General features: G+C 34.7%; 3 protein-coding genes across 3 annotated transcripts; 2 read left to right on the top strand and 1 right to left on the bottom strand.

Moving 5' to 3' along the window:
• The first annotated feature begins 289 nt into the window (after positions 1-289).
• On the top strand, positions 290-2857 carry LOC106104697 (probable nuclear transport factor 2). The gene is made up of 4 exons (XM_013284826.1): positions 290-513; positions 944-1015; positions 1412-1510; positions 2450-2857. The coding sequence occupies exons 1-4, from the start codon at positions 406-408 to the stop codon at positions 2561-2563; spliced, it is 393 nt and encodes a 130-aa protein (XP_013140280.1). The 5' UTR covers positions 290-405; the 3' UTR covers positions 2564-2857.
• Positions 2858-4910: 2053 nt separating this feature from the next.
• On the bottom strand, positions 4911-9776 carry LOC106104699. Its single transcript, XM_013284828.1, has 7 exons — positions 9471-9776; positions 9130-9269; positions 8365-8524; positions 7505-7723; positions 6688-6846; positions 5864-5998; positions 4911-5205 (listed from the first exon to the last, which is right to left on the bottom strand). Exons 1-7 carry the CDS (start codon positions 9609-9611, stop codon positions 5047-5049), a joined length of 1113 nt encoding a protein of 370 aa, XP_013140282.1. The 5' UTR covers positions 9612-9776; the 3' UTR covers positions 4911-5046.
• Positions 9777-10296: 520 nt separating this feature from the next.
• Positions 10297-22955, top strand: LOC106104698 (transcription initiation factor TFIID subunit 2). Its single transcript, XM_013284827.1, has 19 exons — positions 10297-10465; positions 10533-10587; positions 10662-10825; positions 11038-11254; positions 11349-11581; positions 11757-11934; positions 12390-12659; positions 13038-13178; positions 13641-13921; positions 14138-14377; positions 14841-15090; positions 15567-15729; positions 16132-16301; positions 16915-17128; positions 18140-18341; positions 19090-19354; positions 20930-21097; positions 22061-22195; positions 22668-22955. Exons 1-19 carry the CDS (start codon positions 10422-10424, stop codon positions 22896-22898), a joined length of 3621 nt encoding a protein of 1206 aa, XP_013140281.1. The 5' UTR covers positions 10297-10421; the 3' UTR covers positions 22899-22955.
• The last annotated feature ends 230 nt before the right edge of the window (positions 22956-23185 follow it).

Below are 23185 nucleotides of genomic sequence, written 5' to 3'. Positions count from 1 at the left end.
TGCATTATTGGGTCGTGCATTATCGTGGCTGTACATTATTGCCTCCCAGATTGTCACTGTCAGTCAGTCAGTCAGTTGTCGAAACCACAGATCACCATAGGCCAAGACTATCGAAGGCGCCTACACATGAACATCGATTATTCGTGTTTCAAGTGTTTCGAATTTTGGGATTTTTTTATACTTGTGCACTGCTTACATAATTTACTAAAAGTTTGTTATAGGTACCCAAGAAAAAACACCACTTTGTTTTATTTTATGTAAATGCAATTAGCAACTGGTAGCAACACTGAGTACTAAGTCTGCCATATTTTTTCGGCGTGAAGGCAACGCAAGTGAAATACGAAGGCCTGCAAATTAAGATATTATTAGCAAATTACTCCTTGTGAAAAGTTAAAAAACACATAAATGGCGCTAAACCCACAATACGATGCCATCGGAAAAGGATTTATTCAACAATATTACACGCTATTCGATGATCCGGCACAACGGGCAAGCCTGGCAAATATGTACAACGTGAGTTAATTTCAAATATATCTCGTTAATATCAACTCTCTTAGCACTGTAACGGACAATACTTTTTATATTTCGGAACTGTATCTTTTGTTTTTAAGGTTAAGTTCCTTCTACTCCCGCCTAAAAATGATACGTCCAGTTTTTTTTTTTGGTAAAAATAGCCTCACGGATGAAGTTGTTTGTTACAGCTACAAAAGAGAATATTTTTAAATTTGCTGTTTTAGGAAATAAGTAACTAATATTCCACATTTTAAAAATCTTTTGCAATATGAATACAATGTTTATGATTAATCCGTTGTAATACAGTATGACTCATTTACTTAAATACTTATCCCTGTCTTATATCTATTATCAAATTAACTTTAAATAATGATGAATCATCAGATCCTAAATGTGATTTTCAACTGCAACTTAATTTTTCAAATTACAGGTAGAAACATCTTTCATGACTTTTGAGGGAGTTCAATTGCAAGGTGCTGTGAAAATTATGGAAAAACTAAATGTGGGTATCATATATCTTATTAGAAAAAAAAACGGAAACAACATTTTGAAAGAAGTTATGATGTAGATTACAAAATATTTGAAGTAATTGAAACCTTTAACAATATGATTTATATTTATTAAGTATACAATATATACTTTTACATATAAATCATTTCTCATGTTATAGTGTAACAAGACATTTATATTTAGTCCAATGAGAACTTTTATACTTATCTGTTTCTTCATGCTAAGTTAACAATTAACACAATTTTTAAAAATCATGGTAGCAAATTTTCATTATTATAGTATTGTGATAACTTTTGACTGATAAGATGTGATTTTTTTATGTTACTTACACATTTTGTGTCAAACTTTGGATAGTTCAATTTTCAAAACAAATTTATTTCAATTTCAGGGCTTGGCATTTCAAAAAATTACAAGACTAGTGACATCTGTGGACTCGCAACCGATGTTTGATGGTGGTGTTCTCATTAATGTTCTTGGCAGGCTCCAGGTAAGTTTATTTAAATCTACTATTTTAGTACCTATTATAAAATATGTAGACAAATTATCAATCCAGCCATGACATAAGATTTGAAATGTTTTGAATGTTGGTATTTTGTGTTGTGCCATACAATCAATCATTGGGAAAAATGTATCTATTGGTCAGCCAATTGGTACAAGAATAAGCTACCAATAAGGAATCAATTGTAGATTGAAATATTGTCAAGAAATTTAAAATAAATGATCAGATAAAACTAAATTTTAGATGATAAACCATGTCTTTCTGTTGTTTGCTTTAGTCACATTATAATTTAGACCTGTATATTTTAAATTTAGTATCAGCTTCTGTAGAAAATTTCATACTATAAAGTTACATGTTATGAATATAGATTATCAACACAATTAAAAAGAAAAAATTGATCTAAAATTCAGATATTTCAATATTCAGTCCAGATTTAAATTTTGTTATCTGTTGGTGACCTTTAGGTGAAAAATTAAACAAATAGATATGTTATTATGTCTAAAATACATTAACATTTAACAGCATAGCAACAGATAAAATGTACTCTATATAATTGTTTGTAAAAACATCACTGATCAGGAAGTACCAAATAAGATCTTAGCTAAATGTCATAACACAACAGGTCCCTTGCTATTCAGAAACACGAGACTTTTTTATCATTATTTTATTATAAATGTGAATGGATGAAAGAATGGAGGTGTCAATGTTTGTAACCACTTAAATGTTATATATGGTATATATTTAAATTACACTGGTAGAAGTAGACCTAGAAGAAGATGGATGGATTGCATGAGAGGTGACATAATCAAGAAGGGAGTGATGACTGAAATGACATATGAGTTATGTAGAGACAAAAACCTGTCGCGCCGACCCTACGGGAGTAAGATCTTGCTTGTATTGTTATACTCAAGTTGTTATTGTGTGCAGTGTGACGAGGACCCCCCGCACCCGTACATGCAGAGCTTCGTGCTGAAGCCTCTCGGAGACACGTTCTTCATCCAGCACGACATATTCCGCCTTGGCATCCACGACGTCGCCTAAACGCAGCGCTTCTCTTAGAGCAATAATTCGAGTCGAGCTAGATCAAACTATAAGTACCAAACACCACGCTATAATCTTGTTTCGGTTATCTAGGTATAAGATACACACGTTTTATTGCCTATATTGGTAAATTCTAAACTTCTTGTATAGTTCACCTAATTAGCTGAATTTCGTTTTTGGATTTTCATAGTTTGGCTTTGTTAAATGCATTGTCAGCTTAATCAGATATAATGGCGAGACTTCCCTTTCAGTTACATGTATACTTTTTGTAATAAATACATTATAATTTTTTAATAAATGAGTTTTATTTTAAATTTAGTGCCAATCCGTTAAATTAGCATATCTTTTAAATTAGATAATCATACAGGTTTGTTTTTAAAAATAACTCTTCGGGAGTAAATACTTAACTTAGTCTTTCCGTTGGTATAAAGTCGTATAACTGCCATGACTTGTTACTATAAATTTACGTGGGAAAAAAAACTACAAAATTGATGCTAAGACAATCATGTATTAAGTAATAAATAGTCAAAAATTAACAAAAGAAACACTGAAAACAGGTACATTTCTTACCAATCTCAGAATTCAAGACTTGCAACTCTTTAAATCCTTAGATGCTACGAACACTTAACAAGTTACTTGCATGCACTACTACGACACTGCGCACCTGCGCCCGCGCACTCGTCTCAGTGAATGACTAGGTTGCACAAGTTACACTCAACGCATCGCTCACGATCGATCGATGAATATTAATCGAGAAAATATCGATATTTAAAAAATCTGATATTAGTAACATCAATGTAGAACAATCATAAATTCCACAATGCAAATGGTGATAATTCTGTCTTTACTTCGTTAAATGTAATGTTTTCTGAAATATTCTCGGCAGTCATCGATATTTTTGTAACATCGATCATGCCTAATTGTCTTGACTTTGGTGAATTCCTTTTTTAGAGAAAATATAAATCATCGACTCTGATAAAGTAGAATTATCGATGTAATAGTTGAAATTTTCGATTTACTGATTTCTAGAGATTTCATGAGTCAACAATTTAAATTCAATACAAGTTTAATAAACATCGAATTAATCGATGTTAGTAAAATGGCTACGTCTTGAAAATTGGGGGACAAATACGAGCCTAATTCGAATACAAAAAAGCTACGAATGGTATTTCAAAATCTTATTGCTTATCAAAAGCGAAATAACATCACCTTACAAAGTAATCAACGAAACGGATATCCGTTTGGAGGTTAGATATAAAATCGTTAATACATTTTAAGCAGCTATTTTAACTGCTTTGAAATCTGAATATTGTCAAATGGTAAAACTACAAAGCAGAGATAAAATCAAACATGACAAAAACATTATTCTGATATAAAGATCAACAGTTTATTTGTACGTAATTGTTTAGCCTCTGATAAATTAATTTGCCACGGTTCTTTGTCTTTGTAGCTATGACAATGCGCCAAAGATATTATTTTACAACAATTTTAAGTAAAAGCGCATCTCAAATTTCAATGTAACAAAGAGCTGTGGCAGAAACTGTACTGTTCTGTTAAACATATTTTTAAAGAGTAAAAAAGCAATTACCATTACCAGCAACTTTGTGTCGTAGCATCTTTAATATCACAAAAAAAAAACAATTAAAAACTATGTTATACCGGGGCGAATATTAAACATTATTAATGCGAATTGATTTGAATTTACTTTGAAATTTTGTAAATAATTTTCATCTACCCACAACTTTCAATCCAACAAAAAAGTTGACTATAGTATTTAAAATGATTATTTTAACAGAACAGTACAAGAACATTGGTACGAGTGACGCCGGGTAATGTAAGCAAAGGTACATTTTGAAGTTTTCGTTTTCCACTTTCACAACGCATAAAGTACGAAGTAGACTTCTAGTTCCTTGACCCTGAGTTTATAGTCTTCATAAATAAAATTAAGTTTACTCAAAAAAAGTATTAATAACTTAAATAATACTTAAAAAAGGATGTATTGCTGTAAAAACAAGTGCTTTTAACAATTCAAAGTTATTAAATAATATGAACGTTTGGGCTTGTAATTATTGTTTTAATGTATTGCAGAATTGCAATCATTCAGACATTAAGTTATAGTTACATTACCACTAGCAAACTCGATGTTCAGTTATAGGGAAAGATTGAACACATTGAAATATTTTTATCCGGTTCAAAGGACCAATTTATGTTTTAAAAAGCTAGGTATTTGCGCTGCCATTTTAAGAAATTAAATACAAATTACTGTACATTAAACAGCAAAACAAATACAAAAAAATGTACCATAACTATAAATTTATGATTTTTCACTTTAAAAAGAAATCATCAATCATTGAAATTCAAAGACAACCGAAAGTATTAATCACAAAAAAACATACAGACGATTTGAATACCTCCTTCTTTGGGGAAGTCGGTGAAAAATACAAGTGACAAAACTAGAAACTCAGGTCCGAAGGTACATGTGTTTAGGAGCCGCCTTTTTTCCTGCCGCGAGCGAGCGAGGGCGCGGCGCCGCGCAGCGACCGCATCGCCATCGCGCGGTTGAAGTGCCGCTGCGTCTTGTGCTCCTCCACCTCCCCGCCACTCTCCACGGAGGACAGGATCACCAGCAGCACGCCCATCACCTGCAACCGGGACCGGTCACGTGGACTTCTACTGCTTTGTCAACCTTCATCATCACGTTACTGTATTGGTTCTAGGCCTACCCTGTGGTGGAGGTGATTAGCAAACGCTGGTCTACTATGAACTTTGATGTCTAGTTTACAGTAGCCAGTACAGTTCAATGACTGGATTGGCATTTTATAATCATTAACTGGCGCCAGTGAATCCATACAATCCATTACATATACACAGATCAACGTCAGAAAAATGGGTTTTTAACTTCTGACGTGATATAATCTTTAAAGATTATTTAAACACGTGGTAATGATAAACACTCATTTATTTTGATAAAGTATGTGATAATATTTTATAATCTTTAAAAGCGTGTTACAATAAATTATGCAATGAAACCAACCAACCTTCAGCAACAAACGAATTGCGAGAGTATATTTCATTAAATTTGAATCTTATTATACTAATATTATAAGTGCAAAAGTTTGAATATTTATGGATGTTTATTGGTGTTTGTAGCTAAAAGGCTTAAGAATCTGGATGAAATTTAGCATAGATGTAAACTCTCTTTTGTTTTTTTCTTAATTCCATGCAGACAGAGTCGCGGGTGAAAGCTAGAAGGCATAAATTGAAAAAAAAAAATAGTATAGTTAGTAGAATTATATTTACCAAGCAGATGATGATGAGCAGCGTGTAGACGTGCACGGAGGCCTCGGGGATGTTCTCGATGTCTTTGAGCGCGGCGAGCGCCGGCTCGAAGTCCGGCCGCAGGTCCAGCGTGTGCTTCAGGTGCAGCGCCGCCTCCTGCAGCACAACACATACAATTCTCATACAAATGTCTTAGCTGTACCGGTTTTTGCGTTATAAATACCCTGGGCAACATTTCTAGAGGCCCCCTTTTTATCAGCTTGAGTAGTAGCCAGTCGCTCAACCACTCCTACCTAATATAGGCATTGAGATTGAAAGTTTAATTAAAGGAAATTTATTTGTGTTAAGAATTTTCGGTATATGGTATTGGGCATCTCCAAGTTTCTTAGGGTTACGTACAGTAAGTCTCAAAAAACAATGTTCAATCCAAATCGAAAAAAATGAAGTAAAAAACACAGGTTTTACAGTAACACTCTGGTTTAATTTACTAACATTTTAATTCTCCAAAATATCAAAAACATCTGTCTTTCATATGTAACTCATATCATTTAGCTTTGTGACATTTACTGCTTGATCTATTTCAATAAACTTTTTATATAATTACTGCATATAGCCACTAGCTTGCCCTATCTATAGCTTACTGGTACATAAGTCTATAGATTCACTTGTTATCATTATCACCAGCTCACTATAAACCCCCACATAGGGGCTCAGAGCCTTTATAATTTACTCGACTATAGTCAACTATTGGTCCACTGTGGTTGTGACATATCTTTGAATTTACTTTACCAATATCACAGTGTTTTCCTTTACCGTAAGAACGTCGGGTAAATTATATTACTAACTTGATAATGTCCATATGCTTTGAATATCTCCCCTAGCGTGAAGTACTGCTGCCAGGCGCTGCGGTCCGGCGGCTGCACCTCCAGCGACCGCCGCGTCAGGTAGATCGCGTCGTCCAGGTATTGCAGCGTGAACAGCACGCGCGCTAGGTTCAGCAGCACCTGATATTACTCACATTCTAATTGACTGAAAATTTAAATCTACACTAATATAAAAGAAATTTTTGTCAATCTAGACTAATGTAAAAGAAATGTTTGTCAATCTAGACTAATATAAAAGAAATATTTGTCAATCTTGACTAATATAAAAGAAATGTTTATCAAACTAGACTCATCTAAAAGAAATGTTTGTCAAACTAGACTCATCTAAAAGAAATGTTTGTCAAACTAGACTCATCTAAAAGAAATTTTTGTCAATCTAGACTAATCTAAAAGAAATTTTTGTCAATCTACACTAATATGAAAATGTAAACACATTTCTTTATTATGTCAGATGTCAGCTAGATATTAACTATTTAAATTCTTATATTTTCATTCCAAAGTACTATTTGGAAGCTTTGCTGGCAATTTCATAATAATTATTGCAAAATGTACAGTCAAGGTTTTTGTTGGTATGTCACCTTTAAAGTGATAATTGCTTGAGAGTCTTATATGCAGAAATGCTAAAGGTTTTTAAAAGTGTTAACAATATAATATTCTATAGTATTAAATAGTAAGGTATAATTAAGGTAATTTTTTTGTAACTGGTATACTGCAAACTAAGGCAACTGTACATGTAAATTTCACTTCTACATATTGACAGCATTCATATTGATTTTACCTCTGCATTATAAGGTGAGACTGCAAGCGCTCGTCGGAAACATTCAATAGATAGTCGAGTGTCGCCTTTTATTCTCCAGAAATTACCAATCTGGTTATAAAGTTGTACAGACTTTGGTTTTTCTCTTTTCGCTTTTTTCAAACGTTTCTCTAATGCATTTATGTCTAGTTCTGATACACCATTTTTGTACAGCTTTTTCTTTGTGAATATAAGAGCTACCTGTAAAAATAGTTGGGCAATTAACATACATTTTTAAGCCAAATACAAATTGAATATGTTCTCCATCTTTCTTAAAGCTATCAAAAATGTGTCCTCATCAATTGTTTTTTTATTCAACAGTGACTGACCTCTGATGATGTCTGCTGTAACATAATGTATCACTGGTGACACTAAGCATTTAAGTAATGTATAGACTTGACATAGTGAACAACATTTCTTCACCGGTAACTTTAAAAGATACTATGTTAGTTGTCAAATTTAGTGTGCCACCTCATGTCCTTGTAATAAAATGTTATAACACATTTAACAAAATTATAATAATCTCCATCTATGGATAGAAAATAAACTAAACAGTGTCACAAAATAAGATATAAACACTTAAATATGATGTGACATCTATAGGCAATTAATTGAAATACAATTAATTATATTGACATGTGGTTTGGGGATCTATCAATAAATAGTATAAGTGGATCATGTGAAACTATCTCAATTGAAGTGCCAACTATGCTTCCTCTATATGTTTTTTGTATCTCTTTCCTGGTGAACCTTGCCATCTTCAAGAGTGTGAATGCATGATTGGTAAATCCAAACTTAGTTAACTAATCTCTAGAATGGCTACAGCTAGTAAAATACATCACCTGTGGTTCAGGAACATTAGGGTGTCTATGCCGTCTAGCAACCCCAACTAAATTATCATAATATGTGAAGTTAACAGCTTTTCCACAGTCCAAATATTCTTCATCTGTGTCTCCATTGCTTTCTGCTGAAGGTGTTTCTTCAACATTATCCATTACATTCCTACAACATTTAATATCAAAGAAGCCAAACATAAATACATTGAATTAGTATACAGTTTATCAAATTGTATTGCCTGTGTATCATAACAAAAATAATTTTACTGTGGCACATATCTGAGTTTTTAACTTTTTGTCTGTCTGAGTTCACACTGTAATCTCTAAAGTGTAAGACCTATTTTAATGGAAGATAGCTAAGTTATAGAAAGCAGTAATATAGGCAAAAGGTAATATTACAATCAGTCTAAAGACATGCACACACATTTTTATAATGTCTTGTGTTTTTTTCCTCTATCTATTTGTCATAATTTAAATTACACTAAATTTAATATTACCCACAATAATCCTATTATCAAAACAGAACCTATAATCAAACTCCTTTGATTATAGGTTCTGTTCTCTCCAGAAGACATAGCAATATGCTAAAGTTCTAGTTGGAATTTATTCAATGAAACTAAAAATTATTTACAGCAGTAACATGGATTATAAAGATAATATAAGATAGAAGATAACTATTTATTATCCTTAACAATTATTGTATATGGTACCTCATCAAAGATTCTTGTTTATTTTATTTTGTATTGCCACTAGAGTAAGTAATCTTTTTACCTTTGCTGGTCAAAAACTTGGCAGTCTGTGCAGAACATGTCAAAGCCATGCTTAGTCCAAGTGTTTCCATAATACACAGTGGATGTAATTATATTGAATACAGCATCTTCTTCTGTTATTTTAGATTTGTCTGTCTCATCCTAAAATATAGGAATATTTATTTGTAAATGCTTTGTAAATAAATGTGTTTTTAGTCAAACTGTCTTGAAGCAAGATTTCTTGAGAAATCAAGGCTAACTAGTTAAGTAACAGTCTAAAAAGGGTCAAATGTACTCCAATGTATTTCATACACATGGTAAAAACAAGTTACATAAAACAAAATATTTTGATTTTTTACTAACCTGCGGCAACTTACTACCATCGATGATTTGTCCTTCTTCAGCGTCCAATTTCCAAATATTAGAGGTGCGAGAATTAATAGCTATAATTTGAAAAGAAAATATGTACAAAACCAAACAAGTCAAATAAGGCAAATCCCCCATTTTGACAACTTAAGTGAAAAACAAACATGTAAACTGTTTTAAAATACTTAAAGAATGTAATTCATACACTGAACGAAAATTATTAGGATACGATCTTCGTATAGCAATAAATTTTAATCACAATCTCAAATTCTACTTCTCTCATTCCTTTCGTATTTTGACAGATTGTCGCCACAGAGTCTCAAAGATTTTTGCACCAATATGAGTTCAGAAATCAATGCTTTTGACACAGTTACAAAATGTATTGAACTTGAAATTGATTGATAAAATAGGAGAATAAAAGTAATGATAACCAAAAACAAGGTTGTTCAAATGGATAGTAATACATGTTAATTGATTTTCAACAATCGTAAATCTATATGTAAAATGCATAACACAGAAAATTTAAATTTACCTATCTGCGATTTGTGTTTCCTGTAGGGATGGACATTGGTGGTTTTGGCATCAACAAAATGCAACCTATTATTTGCTTTTTTCAATCTGTTAAAAAACTAGTTTATCTTGACAACTAGTTAATATTACAAACTTTAAGAAAGTTCCAAACACTGGTGGAGAAAATAGAATATCGTCATTGTTTTCCTTATAATATTTTACGTTTAATGCAAATAGTTGAAAGAAAATCTACAGTTGTTTTAACTATTTTGTTGGCGTTGACATCACTAGTTTTTTGACATTTGACAATAATCACTGTCATCGATGTTGACAATTGCAGTAAAAATCTCAAAATAATAACTTTACGTATTTATCAACTTTCTCAATTAAAATCATTTCATTTATTAAAATGCCATGAGTGTATGAAACAATATAAAAATGAAGAAAGAACGGACAGGCGATAATTGTCGCCCATTTAAATTATAAGTATCTTTAAATACTCTATTTTCGTTTATCTTAACCAATGCTTACAATCGTATCTTATTTTACAGCCCATCAAATTTTAAGCTTAACTGGCATTAGTTTTGAACGAAGAAGTATAATTGTAAGTTTCCATTAAATCTAGTTCTTGTTTTATACTTGTTAATGGGACACTAATTACCTTAGTGAATCTTCCAGGGTTTCGTAGAGTTAACAATAGTACCTTTGAAAGATAACTTGAGATTTATCCGTTTGAATGCCAAGCAGTGCCGAATTTACAGAGTGTGTCTGAATGATCAATATGAAGCCAATTTTCAATACTGTGACCCATTCCTGGATATATGTCAACCTGATCCTAATACGTAAGTTGACTCTTTTATCCAATTTTAAACCAACAGTACAATTTATATTGAAATAACTGACAATGTTATTGATTTCATACTCGTTTTTAACATTTTTTATACCACTGTGATTTTTGCAAAGCATCTCCAGCTAATTTGCTAGCACTAAATGTCTTGAGAATTTTAAGATCTTATAATCAACAAATATAATATAAACTTGAGACATTTTCTAGGAGGTCATTGGAGACATTTTCGAGATATCATCTATCAGCTGCACAGAAAGTCGATCCTGATCATAATTCAGGAGAGTTGCATATCCAAGTTCCTGATGATGCTGCACATTTAGTTGGAGAAGGTAGAGGACTGAGAATCGGTATTGAATTCTCATTGGAATCCCCACAGGGTGGTTTACATTTTGTTGTGCCTGAAGGGGAAGGATCATTAACAGAGGTAAATTAGGGATTATTGTAAACATTATCTGATATTATGACCAGCAGACATGCTAGTGACAAGCTATTTAGTTCAATGTGTTATTCTTTTGTAGAAATCAGCACACATGTTTACATATGGCCACTCCGCTCGACTTTGGTTCCCCTGTGTGGACAGTTTTGCTGAACCTTGCACATGGAAACTAGAGTTCACGGTGGATGAATGTCTGACAGCGGTATCTTGTGGTGAACTCTTAGATGTGGTGTACACACCTGACCACAGACGGAAGACATTTCATTATGTTGTCAACACACCAGCATGTGCTCCAAATATAGCACTTGCTATTGGGTAATGTATAAATTTTTTTATATTTTTAATAATAGTTAAATTTTGTTTTAAAATATTAATAAAAGAGGTAATTCTTTTGTGATTAATCACAGTATTGTAGGTACAATATTTCTCAATTCTCATTCATTTTTGTTATAGAGATCTGATATATTTCTAATTCAATATTGTTTTCCAGACCCTTTGAAACATATGTTGATCCATTCATGAATGAGGTCACACATTACTGCCTTCCGAATTTATTGCAAATTCTTAAAAATACTGTCAGATATTTGCATGAAGCTTTTGAGTTTTATGAAGAAACTTTATCAACAAGATATCCTTATCCATGTTACAAGCAAGTGTTTGTAGATGAGGTAAGTTTAACTACTATAAATTCCATTTCACCTTTTTCTTAAGAAGATAGGATTGGTAGGAAAAGTGGGTTTAACGGCGGAGGAGACTTATAGAAAGGAGAAATATCCTATTTATGTCCATCTCCTCCTCCGTCGTTTAAGGGTAGGTAACATATCTTCAATTGCGGATGTCTATGGGCAGCTGTCCCTTCGCCATTTCGGCGGATTCAGGTGGCCGCTTGCTTGTTTACCACCTCGTAGTATAAAAAAACTTAACTGCTCTTTTAGTACCAATGTAAATTCATAAATATTGTTTTTCTCATTTATTGGGATAAAAGTACAATACCACAAGAAAAAAAAATGATACAGTACAATTCAAAAGTTTTTTGTAGATGTGCCATCCACAACTTTACCATGTAGTAATTGTTTGTTTTCAATAATTTCCTGTATATTTGATACTATTTCTTTAATTCCAGACTGAAGATGATGCCTGTGCTTACACAACAATGTCAATATTAAGCACACATCTTCTGCACTCAATAGCTATCATTGACCAAATATACATAAGTCGGAAAGCAATGGCACAAGCGGTTGCTGAACAATTCTTTGGTTGCTTCATAACAATGCAGAATTGGTCCGACTTGTGGCTTGCAAAGGGGATACCTGATTATCTATGTGGCTTGTATTCTAAAAAGTGTTTCGGAAATAACGAATACAGATATTGGATTCATCAGGAATTGCAAGAGGTAACTTTTTTATGTAATATGTTAAGATAAATTGAACCTGCCATAATTTCACAATCATATAATGTTGAAGTTTCCCAACAAACAAAAATTTGCAATGATATTGATAATCTTTGTGCGGATTACGGTACAAAATGAAAATTCTCACTTATTGTATTGTGTAAAAATGTGTTTGTGTCATAATTTTGTCCTATTGGTTTATCTTAATAAATAAATGAATAAATTCCAAAATGGCCGTTGTTAAAAAATAGCGCATGACATTTTTTGTAACAGGAATTTAGTAATTAAGTCAAATTCAATACATTAACTAAAGCCTATAAAATAATTACTAAAAGTAGGAATTGATTTAAAAAATATTATAAATATGACTTTTTTGGTCAGGTTGTAGGCTATGAAGAACAGTATGGAGGGATAGTGCTCGACCCGTGGCAGCCACCTGCCAGCGGCGCTCGAGTGGAACCTAAGGATGTTTTCTACTTCCCTGTCCGCAACGTGCATACCATGTCACCGCGGTATATTGAAGTAAGACTGATTAATCATAATTACATGAATCATACTAATATTATAAATTCGAAAGCGATCATAAAGAAATTTGGTGTAGACATAGAGGGAAGTCTGGAAGAACACATTTACTTACTTTTGTTTTTTTTTTAATTCCACGCGAACGGAATCGCGGGCGAAAGCTAGTCTTACTAATATTATAAATGCGAAAGTTTAGATGGATGGATGGACGGATGTTTGTTAGAGTTTGTACCCTAAACGGCTGAACGGATCTCGTTGAAATTTAGTATAGACGTAGAGGGTAGTCTAGAAAAACACATAGGCTACTCACTTTGTTTTTTTTTTTTTTTTTTAATTTCACGGGAACGGAGTCGCGGGCGAAATCTAGTATTTTAATAAATAACAAATTGTCCTCTCAAATTAGTTGTGTCAATAAGAAAAATCTTTAGGAAAGCAAAAGGTGAAATTTGTGTTTTTATTTAGGTAATGCGTAAGAAATCACATTTAGTACTACGTATGTTGGAGCAGCGAATAGGTCAAGAACTTCTCCTCCAAGTGTTCAACAAGCAGCTCTCCTTAGCCACAAATGCTGCGAACACCAAGATTGGTAGCGGGCTGTGGGGACATCTGTTGTTATCTACCAATCTGTTCGTTAAAGCAATATTCACTGTGACTGGGAAAGATATGGCCGTGTTCGTGGATCAGTGGGTCAGAACTAATGGACATGCTAAATTCCAACTCACATCTTTGTTCAATCGGAAGAGGTAAGAATTTAAAAATAATTTTAATTGCTTAACATAAATGGCTGAACTTTGTAGTCAACTAGTCCCTGCTTCGCTCAGGTTTATATTTGGTCCAGAGGTTTTTGAGTTCACTTGTAACTAACATACAAATGTTTCCACTTTATAATATTACTATAAATTTGTTAGGTATATTAAGATGATAGCAACATTGATTATTTAATTTTGTTATTCAAATAGAAACACAATAGAACTTGAAATACGTCAAGACAGCGTCCACGAGCGTGGTATAAGGAAATACGTGGGCCCTTTGTTAGTACAACTACAGGAGTTGGACGGCACATTTAAGCATACACTTCAGATAGAGAACACAGTTGTGAAAGCAGATATAACCTGCCATAGCAAGAGCAGAAGGAACAAGAAGAAGAAGATACCTCTGTGTACAGGGGAGGAGGTGGACATGGATCTTTCGGCTATGGAGTAAGTAATTTTAAATAATTGACTTTTGTGATGACATTTTATTATTATTACATTTTTTTTAACAGTAATAACTAACTAATTGGTGTATTGGTGGATTAGAGGTAAAAGACTTGTAATCTGGAGGTTCCTGGGTCCGATTCTTGCCATCTACTAATCAGTTTTTTAAAGTACCAATTTTATATGTAACTCGACCTCTTTTTTGTAAAAGAAAACATTGTAATGCAATCCTTACATGTATGCAAAGAAATTAAACGATATGTTTGAAGTCAACTAACGCAAACTAGAGCAGCATGGTTAAATATGACCTAACTTAGGGTAGGCTCCGAGCCCTTTAGTGAGGATAGTGAGCTGATGATGATGATGATGATGATGATGTACATCTACGCCCCTCCCCTTATGACCTAAAGGCCGATGAGTTCCATCATTTGTGCTGCTGAAAAGACTTAAAACACTTTTCTACCAGTGATTCGCCAGTTCTCTGGATCCGTCTGGACCCAGAGATGTCACTGCTGAGGTCGACAGTGATCACTCAGCCGGACTACCAGTGGCAGTACCAGTTACGCCACGAGCGTGACGTCACCGCGCAGAGCGAGGCTATCGACGCGCTGCACGCGTTCCCCGAGCCCGTCACGAGGAAGGCTCTCACTGACACAATAGAGAATGAACAGACGTACTACAAGATCAGGTGTAGAGCAGCACATTGCTTGACCAAGGTACGTTGAACACGTTCAGTACGTCAATGATAAACTTAATACATTTCTCTTGTTCGTATAGGCATGTAGTTTATCTACACCCGGGCCAGGGTAGGAAAATAACTAGTTACAGTGAAATACAGGAAAATTCTTCGTGTAACGCACTAAATGAGTTAAGCATAGTACTGCAGACATAGACCTAATGACTTCACCAAATAGATTTGATAGTCTAGTATTTTTTCTGTAGGAAATAAGAGGAAGACGACACGATATTTGTTTCTAAGAAGGTAGACTCGATTTTTCCGAATATCCGTAATTGCTCGTTGAAAGTTGATGTCTGCGGGAATAATATAAGTTTTTTTTATTCTGCGCTGACATAGTAGCGGACAAGTTCTAGCACTCAATAAAATTCACGTTTCTAGTATCTTCTGTACTCTATGGGCACATTTACCTGTATCCTCTTTCCTACAAGAGTTACATTTTCTTTTACATTTCAGGTGGCGAATGCAATGATAAGCTCGTGGGCGGGTCCGCCGGCCATGTTGACGATATTCCGCAAGATGTTCGGCTCGTTCGCCGCACCTCATATTATAAAGCAGAACAATTTTGACAATTTGCAGCATTACTACTTGCAGAAAACAATACCTGTTGCTATGGCTGGTAAATATACGTTTTTAACTAGCTGTCGCCCACGACTCCGACCGAAATGTCTATGTTTTTTCCCAGATTATGTTCTACATTCATGTTAAACTAGCTTTCGCCACCGACTACGTCCGCGTGGAATAAAAAAAAAAACTAAGTAGCCCATGTGTTCTTCCAGATTATCCTCTGCATCTTTTTTCAAATTTCATAGAAATCCATTCGACAATTTAGGTTACAAACTCTAACAAACATCCATCCATTCATCTAAACATTCGCATTTATAATATTAGTATGATTATGAATTTAGTCAGATCTGTTGAGTAAGAAGGAACTTAGTAACAAACATCCATCCATTTTAACTTTCGCATTCCTAGTAAGAAGTAAGATTATTATACCCCAATAAAAGCACATTACAATCAGGTTTGAGGAACATCCACGGCATCTGTCCTCCGGAAGTGGTGCGCTTCCTGCTGGACCTGTTCAAGTACAACGACAACTCTAAGAACCACTTCTCCGACAACTACTACCGCGCGGCGCTGGTGGACGCGTTGGCGGCCACCATCACTCCTGTCATCTCTGTGCTGCAGCCGGTAAGTCAATAGCTTTTGCCCGCGACTATCTCCGCGAGGTATTATAAAACATAAGTAATCTATGTGTTCTTCCAGACTATGTTCTTTATCTGTGCCAAATTCGAGATCCGATAAGACATTTTGAAGATAGGTAGTAAGAAAGATCCATCCAAATTACCTACACGTTTTTAATTCTTCGTATCTATTGCAACAAAATGTATTCGTCTGAATCGATTTCATAAAATAAATTGTAATTCGAATAGTATTTTTTCCTATACATAAGATGACTTGCAGTAAAACTAACAGCGGTGATGCCTGCTTTAATCTTCGCACTGTAGGGCCGGCTTGACCTCAGCAATACCACTATACAGAAGACAGGCGTGAAGTGGAAGCAATTCCGCGTACACTCTGATGAGTGCGGTGCCGCAAGTCTAATTTTAGTCTCTTTTCCTTTCCACTTCTTTCTTAGAAAGAAAAGTAAAAAATTGACGGCAGACGACACACATAGGAAAGGGAAATATCCTGTTATTTGCGTTTTCCGTCGATTAAGGATATCGGCAGCGGTCGCTTCGCCATTTCGGCGAACTCACGCTTCATTTGCCACCTTATAATAAAAAAAAACTGATGTGTGTAGGGCGCTCCTATAACCGCTGACTCGCTGTCGGCGGACACGAAGCTGGTGCTGGAAGAGATGACGCGGATGCTGAACCTGGAGAAGGTGCTGCCGTGCTACAAGAACACGGTGACGGTGAGCTGCCTGCGCGCCGTGCGCCGCCTGCAGCAGTGCGGACACCTGCCCAGCATCCCCACCGTCTTCAGAGCGTACGCGCAGTACGGGCAGTACATAGGTCAGTGTCGTCTCGTCTTGTACTTCTCTAGTTTAGCTTCATTTAGGTTGGAAGGCTTTCTTATCTATATTAATATTATTTTTGGCGACCCTCAAATTCCACTTAAATTTAAGGGGAAAATTTACAAGGCCGTCGTAAGACCTGTCATGATGTATGGATCTGAATGTTGGGCAGTAAAAGGGACGGATGAAAGAAGACTACATGTGACAGAAATGCGAATGTTAAGATGGATGTGTGGGGTAACACGAATGGATAAGATACGAAATGAGTATATTAGAGGAAGTTTGAGAGTAGCCCCCATAATAGAGAAGGTTAGGAGTAAAAGGTTAGCATGGTATGGGCATGTTATGAGGAGGGATGAATCGCATGTTACAAGGAGAACGTTAGTTATGAGTGTGGAAGGGTACATCGGTAGAGGTAGACCTAGAAAGAGATGGATGGATTGTGTAAAAGGTGACATGATCAAAAAGGGAGTGATGACTGAGATGACGTATGATAGAGTTATGTGGAGGACAAAAACCTGTTGCGCCGACCCTACGGGAGTAGGATAAGGAGATGATGATGATGATGATGATGATTAATATTATTTTTGGATTTCAAATTGAAGTAACTCAGATACAACTGCACCGATTTTATTTCTTGCACCATTAAAAAACTATGTTATCACTATTGTAGAAGTAACAGTTATGTTAAATAATAAAAAAAAAGTTTGTAAAAATCAATAAAGTTTTACAGGTTTCATATTAGAAGAAAGCGCGTAAAAAACAATCTTATATGTCAAAGTTTAATCGTGAGATTTTTTTAATGTTACGATGTAAATTATTAAACTTTGACGCTTGACAAATTGCAAGCGTTTTTGAGCGCGGTTTTTAAGATTTGTGTCACTTTTCGGCTGATAAATACTTAATATTTGACATCCTTACGAATTGTGGTTCCATTTAATTCTAAAACATTGAAAAAACATTCTAATTTTTCCATCATACCTGTACAAAATAAATTGCGTTCTACCAGACGTCCGTTTGGCGGCATTCGAGTGTCTGGTAGACTTTGTGCGCGTGGACGGCCGCGCTGAGGACCTCTCGTCGTTACTGACGGCGGTGGAGAGCGACCCCGAGCCCGGCGTGCGGCACGGCCTGGCTCGCCTCCTCGTTACCATGCCGCCCTTCGAGAAGGCGCAGCGACACCGCCTCGATACAGAGGCTGTTGTACACAGGTAATAAATACCTTCATCTAAGCATTACACAATCTCATACATACACCTTACAAGCACGCACACAAGTACGTTCCACGTACGCACGTGTGTTCTACGTACGCACGTATTCACGAACGTATGTTCTACGTACGCACTTACTCAGGCACGTATATTCTACGTACGCACGTACATACGAACGTATGTTCTACATACGTACGCACGCACACATGCACTACGTTCGCAAGCACATACATTTACATATTTTATTAATACATTTTTGTAATTACATAATTTATTAATACATTTTTTTACTTCCTTAAATTGGAGTATCTCATATCGAAAAGTCATATTTCATAAGCATGATTTATCTCTATTACTCAGAATGAAAAATTAAATACTTGGTTTTTTATTCCGTAATGACGAAATCGCAGGTGAATGTTAGTTCGAACTTCGTTGATTTGTGATTTTGATTATAATAATACTCATTTTACACGTAAAACAGGTATTACGTATTAATGGTACTACTCTACTGCATTAATGCTTAATTAACCGGGAAATAAAATTCACACGTCGTTATACAGCGATCATATACATTAACATTCTACAAGGAATGTGAATTTTAGACGATTTTGACTTATTATAAAACTGGCTTTCGCCCGCGATTCCATCTACACGGAATTAAATGATAACCAAACTACATTTTGGAGATATCTAACAAACATCCATCCATCCAAACTTTCGTATTTATAATAGTAGAATTTTCTTTTAGATTGTGGAATAACATAAATTGTCAGTTATCTAATGACGCGAGGCTCCGTTGCGACCTCGTCGATCTGTACTACACATTGTACGGCCTCAAGCGGCCGGTGTGTGTGCCGCTCGTAGAAATACAGGCCATGATGAAACAGATGCACCACAAAGAGAGAGAGAGGCTGGAGAGAGAGAGAGACAGAGAAAGAGAAAGGGAAAGAGAACGGGATAGATTGAGAGAGATAGAAATGACGCCGGTCATCAAGCAGGAAATAATTACTGAGGTGAGTTAACTTTTTTATATTCTCTTAAGTTATTTTTTACCTTTGACTTTATCGCTATTTTTATTAATAGCAAATATGCCCTCATTTTAAGTCGTTAAAGAAAAAGGTGATTATATGCTGATCACGCGATGAAAAAGCAATTTCCTATTTTTTGCAAACAATGTTTGTACAGCGGTCACGCCATAAATAACATGTTATAGGGATGTGCTATTGGTTTTGAAATTGTAGAATTTTATAGATAATTATTGTTGAAGTAGTTTTATTGTATTTATTTACACATAATAATGGGTTGCAATTTTAAACATATAAATTTGATAATTTAAAATCTACTTTTATTTATTTTTGGGAAAAGGTGTGTTAAGCACGTAATTAAAACCGTAATTCTTAAGTGAGTCTAACGATTTATCATTTTCATTGAACTAGAATCGCATTACCGACACAAAAATTGATGTACGCAGTAATCGTAGTGCATTTTAATCGATAAAAATATCGAATATAAGTGCATCCCTAAAAAGTAGGCTATCGAACTTTCTGTGACTTATAATTTTAATGCAAAGCAATATTAGTGTTTCTATAAGAAATTGTATTTGTAGGTTATTAATATGTACTGTTTTTTTAGTAAATTTGCGAACGTTGGTTTCGTATTTCCTAAAATAAAAAAAAAACAGATTATTCTTAATCAAGTTTATTTTGCCCCATTTTATTAGACTCTTATAAGAACCCTTCTTCAAATTCATATATCGTAATTCGTATTTTAGTTTAAAAAAACACAATCTTTCATGTTTTGATACAATAATATTTTGAAAACCGGAATGTTACCTAACCGCTTTAGTTACTACTGACACGTTCCAATACTTTAGTTAAGACCAACACGTTATTTAAATATTTATCTTCTTTTATTTAGATATCTACTTGACCGCACGAGCCGGCAACTGCTACTGGTTGTTAAACTAGAAGATTTTACATTAAAATAAATATGAAGAATCGAATTTCATAATTTTTTCACACGATCTTTTAAATAATAATAAAAAAACTTCATTAGTTGTCTATGTTTTATGCCAATTTATGTTCTACATCTCTGCAAAATTTTAACATAAATTCGCTAAGCCGGTTTCAGATTCCTTGTAACATCCATTCATCTGTATATTGACATTTATGTTAGAAAAGAGAGGTTACATAGGCGATAAAAACTTTTTTGTAAAAGCTAACTTAATACTATAACAGATGAATTAATTACTTATTTTAAAAACATTATTTTGTTGCTTATATTTGTCAAATGTAAAATTTCTTACGAACAAATGAAGACGAAGGCGTACTCTGGCAATCTTGCTTCCTTGATGTTGGCAGCTTGTAGTTTATGGTCCCTTTCCCACATGAAAGTTTTTTCAATTTATTTGCCCCCTAAGTTTAAAAGCGCGAAAATATATAGCCTATAGCTTGTCGAAAATGTAGGGTTTTTTATTAAAGAAAGTTTTATTCAAAAATATGCTGTGATTGCTGACATCCTACTCCACGGAGAAGTGTGTTTACGATATAGATGACGTAATATATGTTAGAATTCCATTTATATACTAGGATAACATTAAGATGGAGATGGACGCAGAGGGCGGTATTCCGCTGCCCTTAGACAAGCCGCTCCCGCTGCGGGACGACGTACTGCCCGTGCCCTTGTCTAGTATCAAGGAGGAAGACGTGAAAGTCGATGTCGTATCTGTCCTCGATATACCTTTAAGAAATTATAATGTAAGTATTTTATGGATAACGGGAAAGGGGATTTAATAGGGAAGGGACTACGGGAAGGGTAATTGTCATGTTTGTCCGCTCTACTGTCTAGTGTGTGTTTTGTTTCTAGGTTCAAATGTCTATGGCCAAATGTTTAATATCTCGTGACGTTAGTATTTTAAGTATCCGATTAAAAAATAGATTTTTATTTGTTTGGGGATAGTATTATAGTACTACTTGCATTTGACTAGTCAGCACGGGTTTTAGTGCAATAACCGGGTTTTGTGAGGCCTGGTGAGGTACTGGGCGCCTCTTTTTTTGTGCACAAAGGGGGTTTAAACAGGTTTATGTGAGACTGTAATTTGCATTACTGTACTGTAATTTGCTAAGGCGAGTTTTCTTGTACAGCGCCCTGGGCGGTCATGTTCTTTTTCTTTTCCATATCCTAAATTAAATATTTAATCAGAAAACGGTTCGTGAAATATGATTGTAATGATTTTAAAATTAGTTTTGAACCAGTTTGTGACGGTTACAACCTGTCAACCTTAAATTATACAGGGCATCTATTAAGTTACGTAATTCTACGCTAACAGAATAATAATTATTTAAGATAAAAAATCAATCTTATAAATTCTCCTTTTAGTAAAAAAATACCTGATCAGAGTTGTCTCAACATTCCTTTAAATCCAAACATGAATCTTACGTAAGTTTCGAAACGAAAGTTATTTGTTTTTGAGCGTTTTAAATCATTTCAATGATTATTTACATAAATTCACATCGTATGTTTTATTAAAATGTTTCTACAAGGCGAAATTACACTGTACAACATACATACGAACTTCTAAGGTTTCTATTACTTTACACATTGTAAAAACTTTAATCTCTTTCTTTCTCTTTTTAATGAAAGTAGAGATGGGTTCATTAACCCCTGGGGGTATTAGGGGTGGGATTACGTTAGTGGAATCAGAGGGTTATATTTGTCAGACGGAGCAAAAGCGCGAGCTGATATCCGACAACGCGGTGGCGCTGCCCGGCATCCCCGGCACCTCGGGCCCGGTCGGCTTCGAGCCCGGCATGTTCAAACGCGATAAGGACCACCATGATCTAGGCGCACCCAAGGTAATACAATATATACAAGGACGTAACATAATGTATGCTATTATGTTAATTTTATCAGGATCATGCGAGGTAACAATTTCAGAATGATTTGCGCCAACCATATTGACTTTTCTCCCTTCATACTAAGAAACATTTAAAATACTATCATGGGCGTTGCAAGCCGTGATTTAGGGGAAGGGGCAGACCTACGATCAAAGGGGGGGGGGGCTAGTAGTAAAAATACTTTTTAAATCATGATTACTTTTTAAAAGCGAATGCTTCAAGAGAATTTGGTTCAATTAAAACTTACAAGTCATTTTTGAGTTTACCTATATGGTTTTTTTTTAGCATATGCACTCTAGGCAGCTATCCCCCTGCACCCCTCGGCGATCCCGATGGTTTATCAATTTTTTGACAAAATTAAAAACATCTGTTACCGTTGTATCATATTGTGTGGAACTCTATAATAAATTTAAACCGGCATCTTTCCCAGGCTAAAAAGAAGAAGAAGGAAAAGAAGAAGCACAAACATAAACACAAGCACAAACATAGCAGCAAAGATAAGTCTTCGAAAGATAAAGACAAGTTATTACATCCTCGGCCGCCCTCCACCACTGACCAGCTCAAGATAAAAGAGGAAACACGAGAAACCCTCAGCTCTTTCAGTTCCAGCCAAAGTCCCTCTGACGATGTTTCATCGATGCCCTCGAATATGAGTTTCTAATTTAAGAATAAATCACTATAATAGATAAGATAAATTTTCTAATGGTTATAAAAATAAGACATTTTTTTTATTAATCAAAATAAATAATTTGCAAATTTATTAAATATTATTTTTACTTCCACTTAAAATATTAAAGCCCGTTATACAAGCTCAGTTTTATCTGACAGATAACCAGAACGATCGATCATTCTGATAAATCTGTCAGATAAAACTGAGCCTGTGTAGTGGGCTTAACACCAAAGACTTCTTACGAATTTGGATCACATAGATTTCGATCCAAATCCACA

This window comes from Papilio polytes, unplaced genomic scaffold, assembly GCF_000836215.1.
Source record: "Papilio polytes unplaced genomic scaffold, Ppol_1.0 DF823443.1, whole genome shotgun sequence".
In the NCBI taxonomy this organism is placed as follows: domain Eukaryota; kingdom Metazoa; phylum Arthropoda; class Insecta; order Lepidoptera; family Papilionidae; genus Papilio; species Papilio polytes.
Note: the sequence above shows the minus strand (reverse complement) of the source record. Positions and strands in the feature narration are given on the sequence as shown.

Bases quoted from the DNA above. Each gene is read 5' to 3' on its own strand.
- LOC106104698 (XM_013284827.1), top strand. From the start codon at position 10,422: ATGAAGAAAGAACGGACAGGCGATAATTGTCGCCCATTTAAATT. The intron at 13,922-14,137 runs GTAAGAATTTAA...TTATTCAAATAG, and splicing joins TCTTTGTTCAATCGGAAGAG to AAACACAATAGAACTTGAAA. The intron at 19,355-20,929 runs GTGAGTTAACTT...TTTATATACTAG, and splicing joins AGCAGGAAATAATTACTGAG to GATAACATTAAGATGGAGAT.
- LOC106104699 (XM_013284828.1), bottom strand. From the start codon at position 9,611: ATGGGGGATTTGCCTTATTTGACTTGTTTGGTTTTGTACATATTTTCT. The intron at 8,525-9,129 runs GTAAAAAGATTA...TAAATGTTGTAG, and splicing joins CAAGTTTTTGACCAGCAAAG to GAATGTAATGGATAATGTTG. The intron at 5,206-5,863 runs GTAAATATAATT...TCCCGGTTGCAG, and splicing joins TGCTCATCATCATCTGCTTG to GTGATGGGCGTGCTGCTGGT.
- LOC106104697 (XM_013284826.1), top strand. From the start codon at position 406: ATGGCGCTAAACCCACAATACGATGCCATCGGAAAAGGATTTATTCAA. The intron at 514-943 runs GTGAGTTAATTT...TTCAAATTACAG, and splicing joins GCCTGGCAAATATGTACAAC to GTAGAAACATCTTTCATGAC. The intron at 1,016-1,411 runs GTGGGTATCATA...TTTCAATTTCAG, and splicing joins AAATTATGGAAAAACTAAAT to GGCTTGGCATTTCAAAAAAT.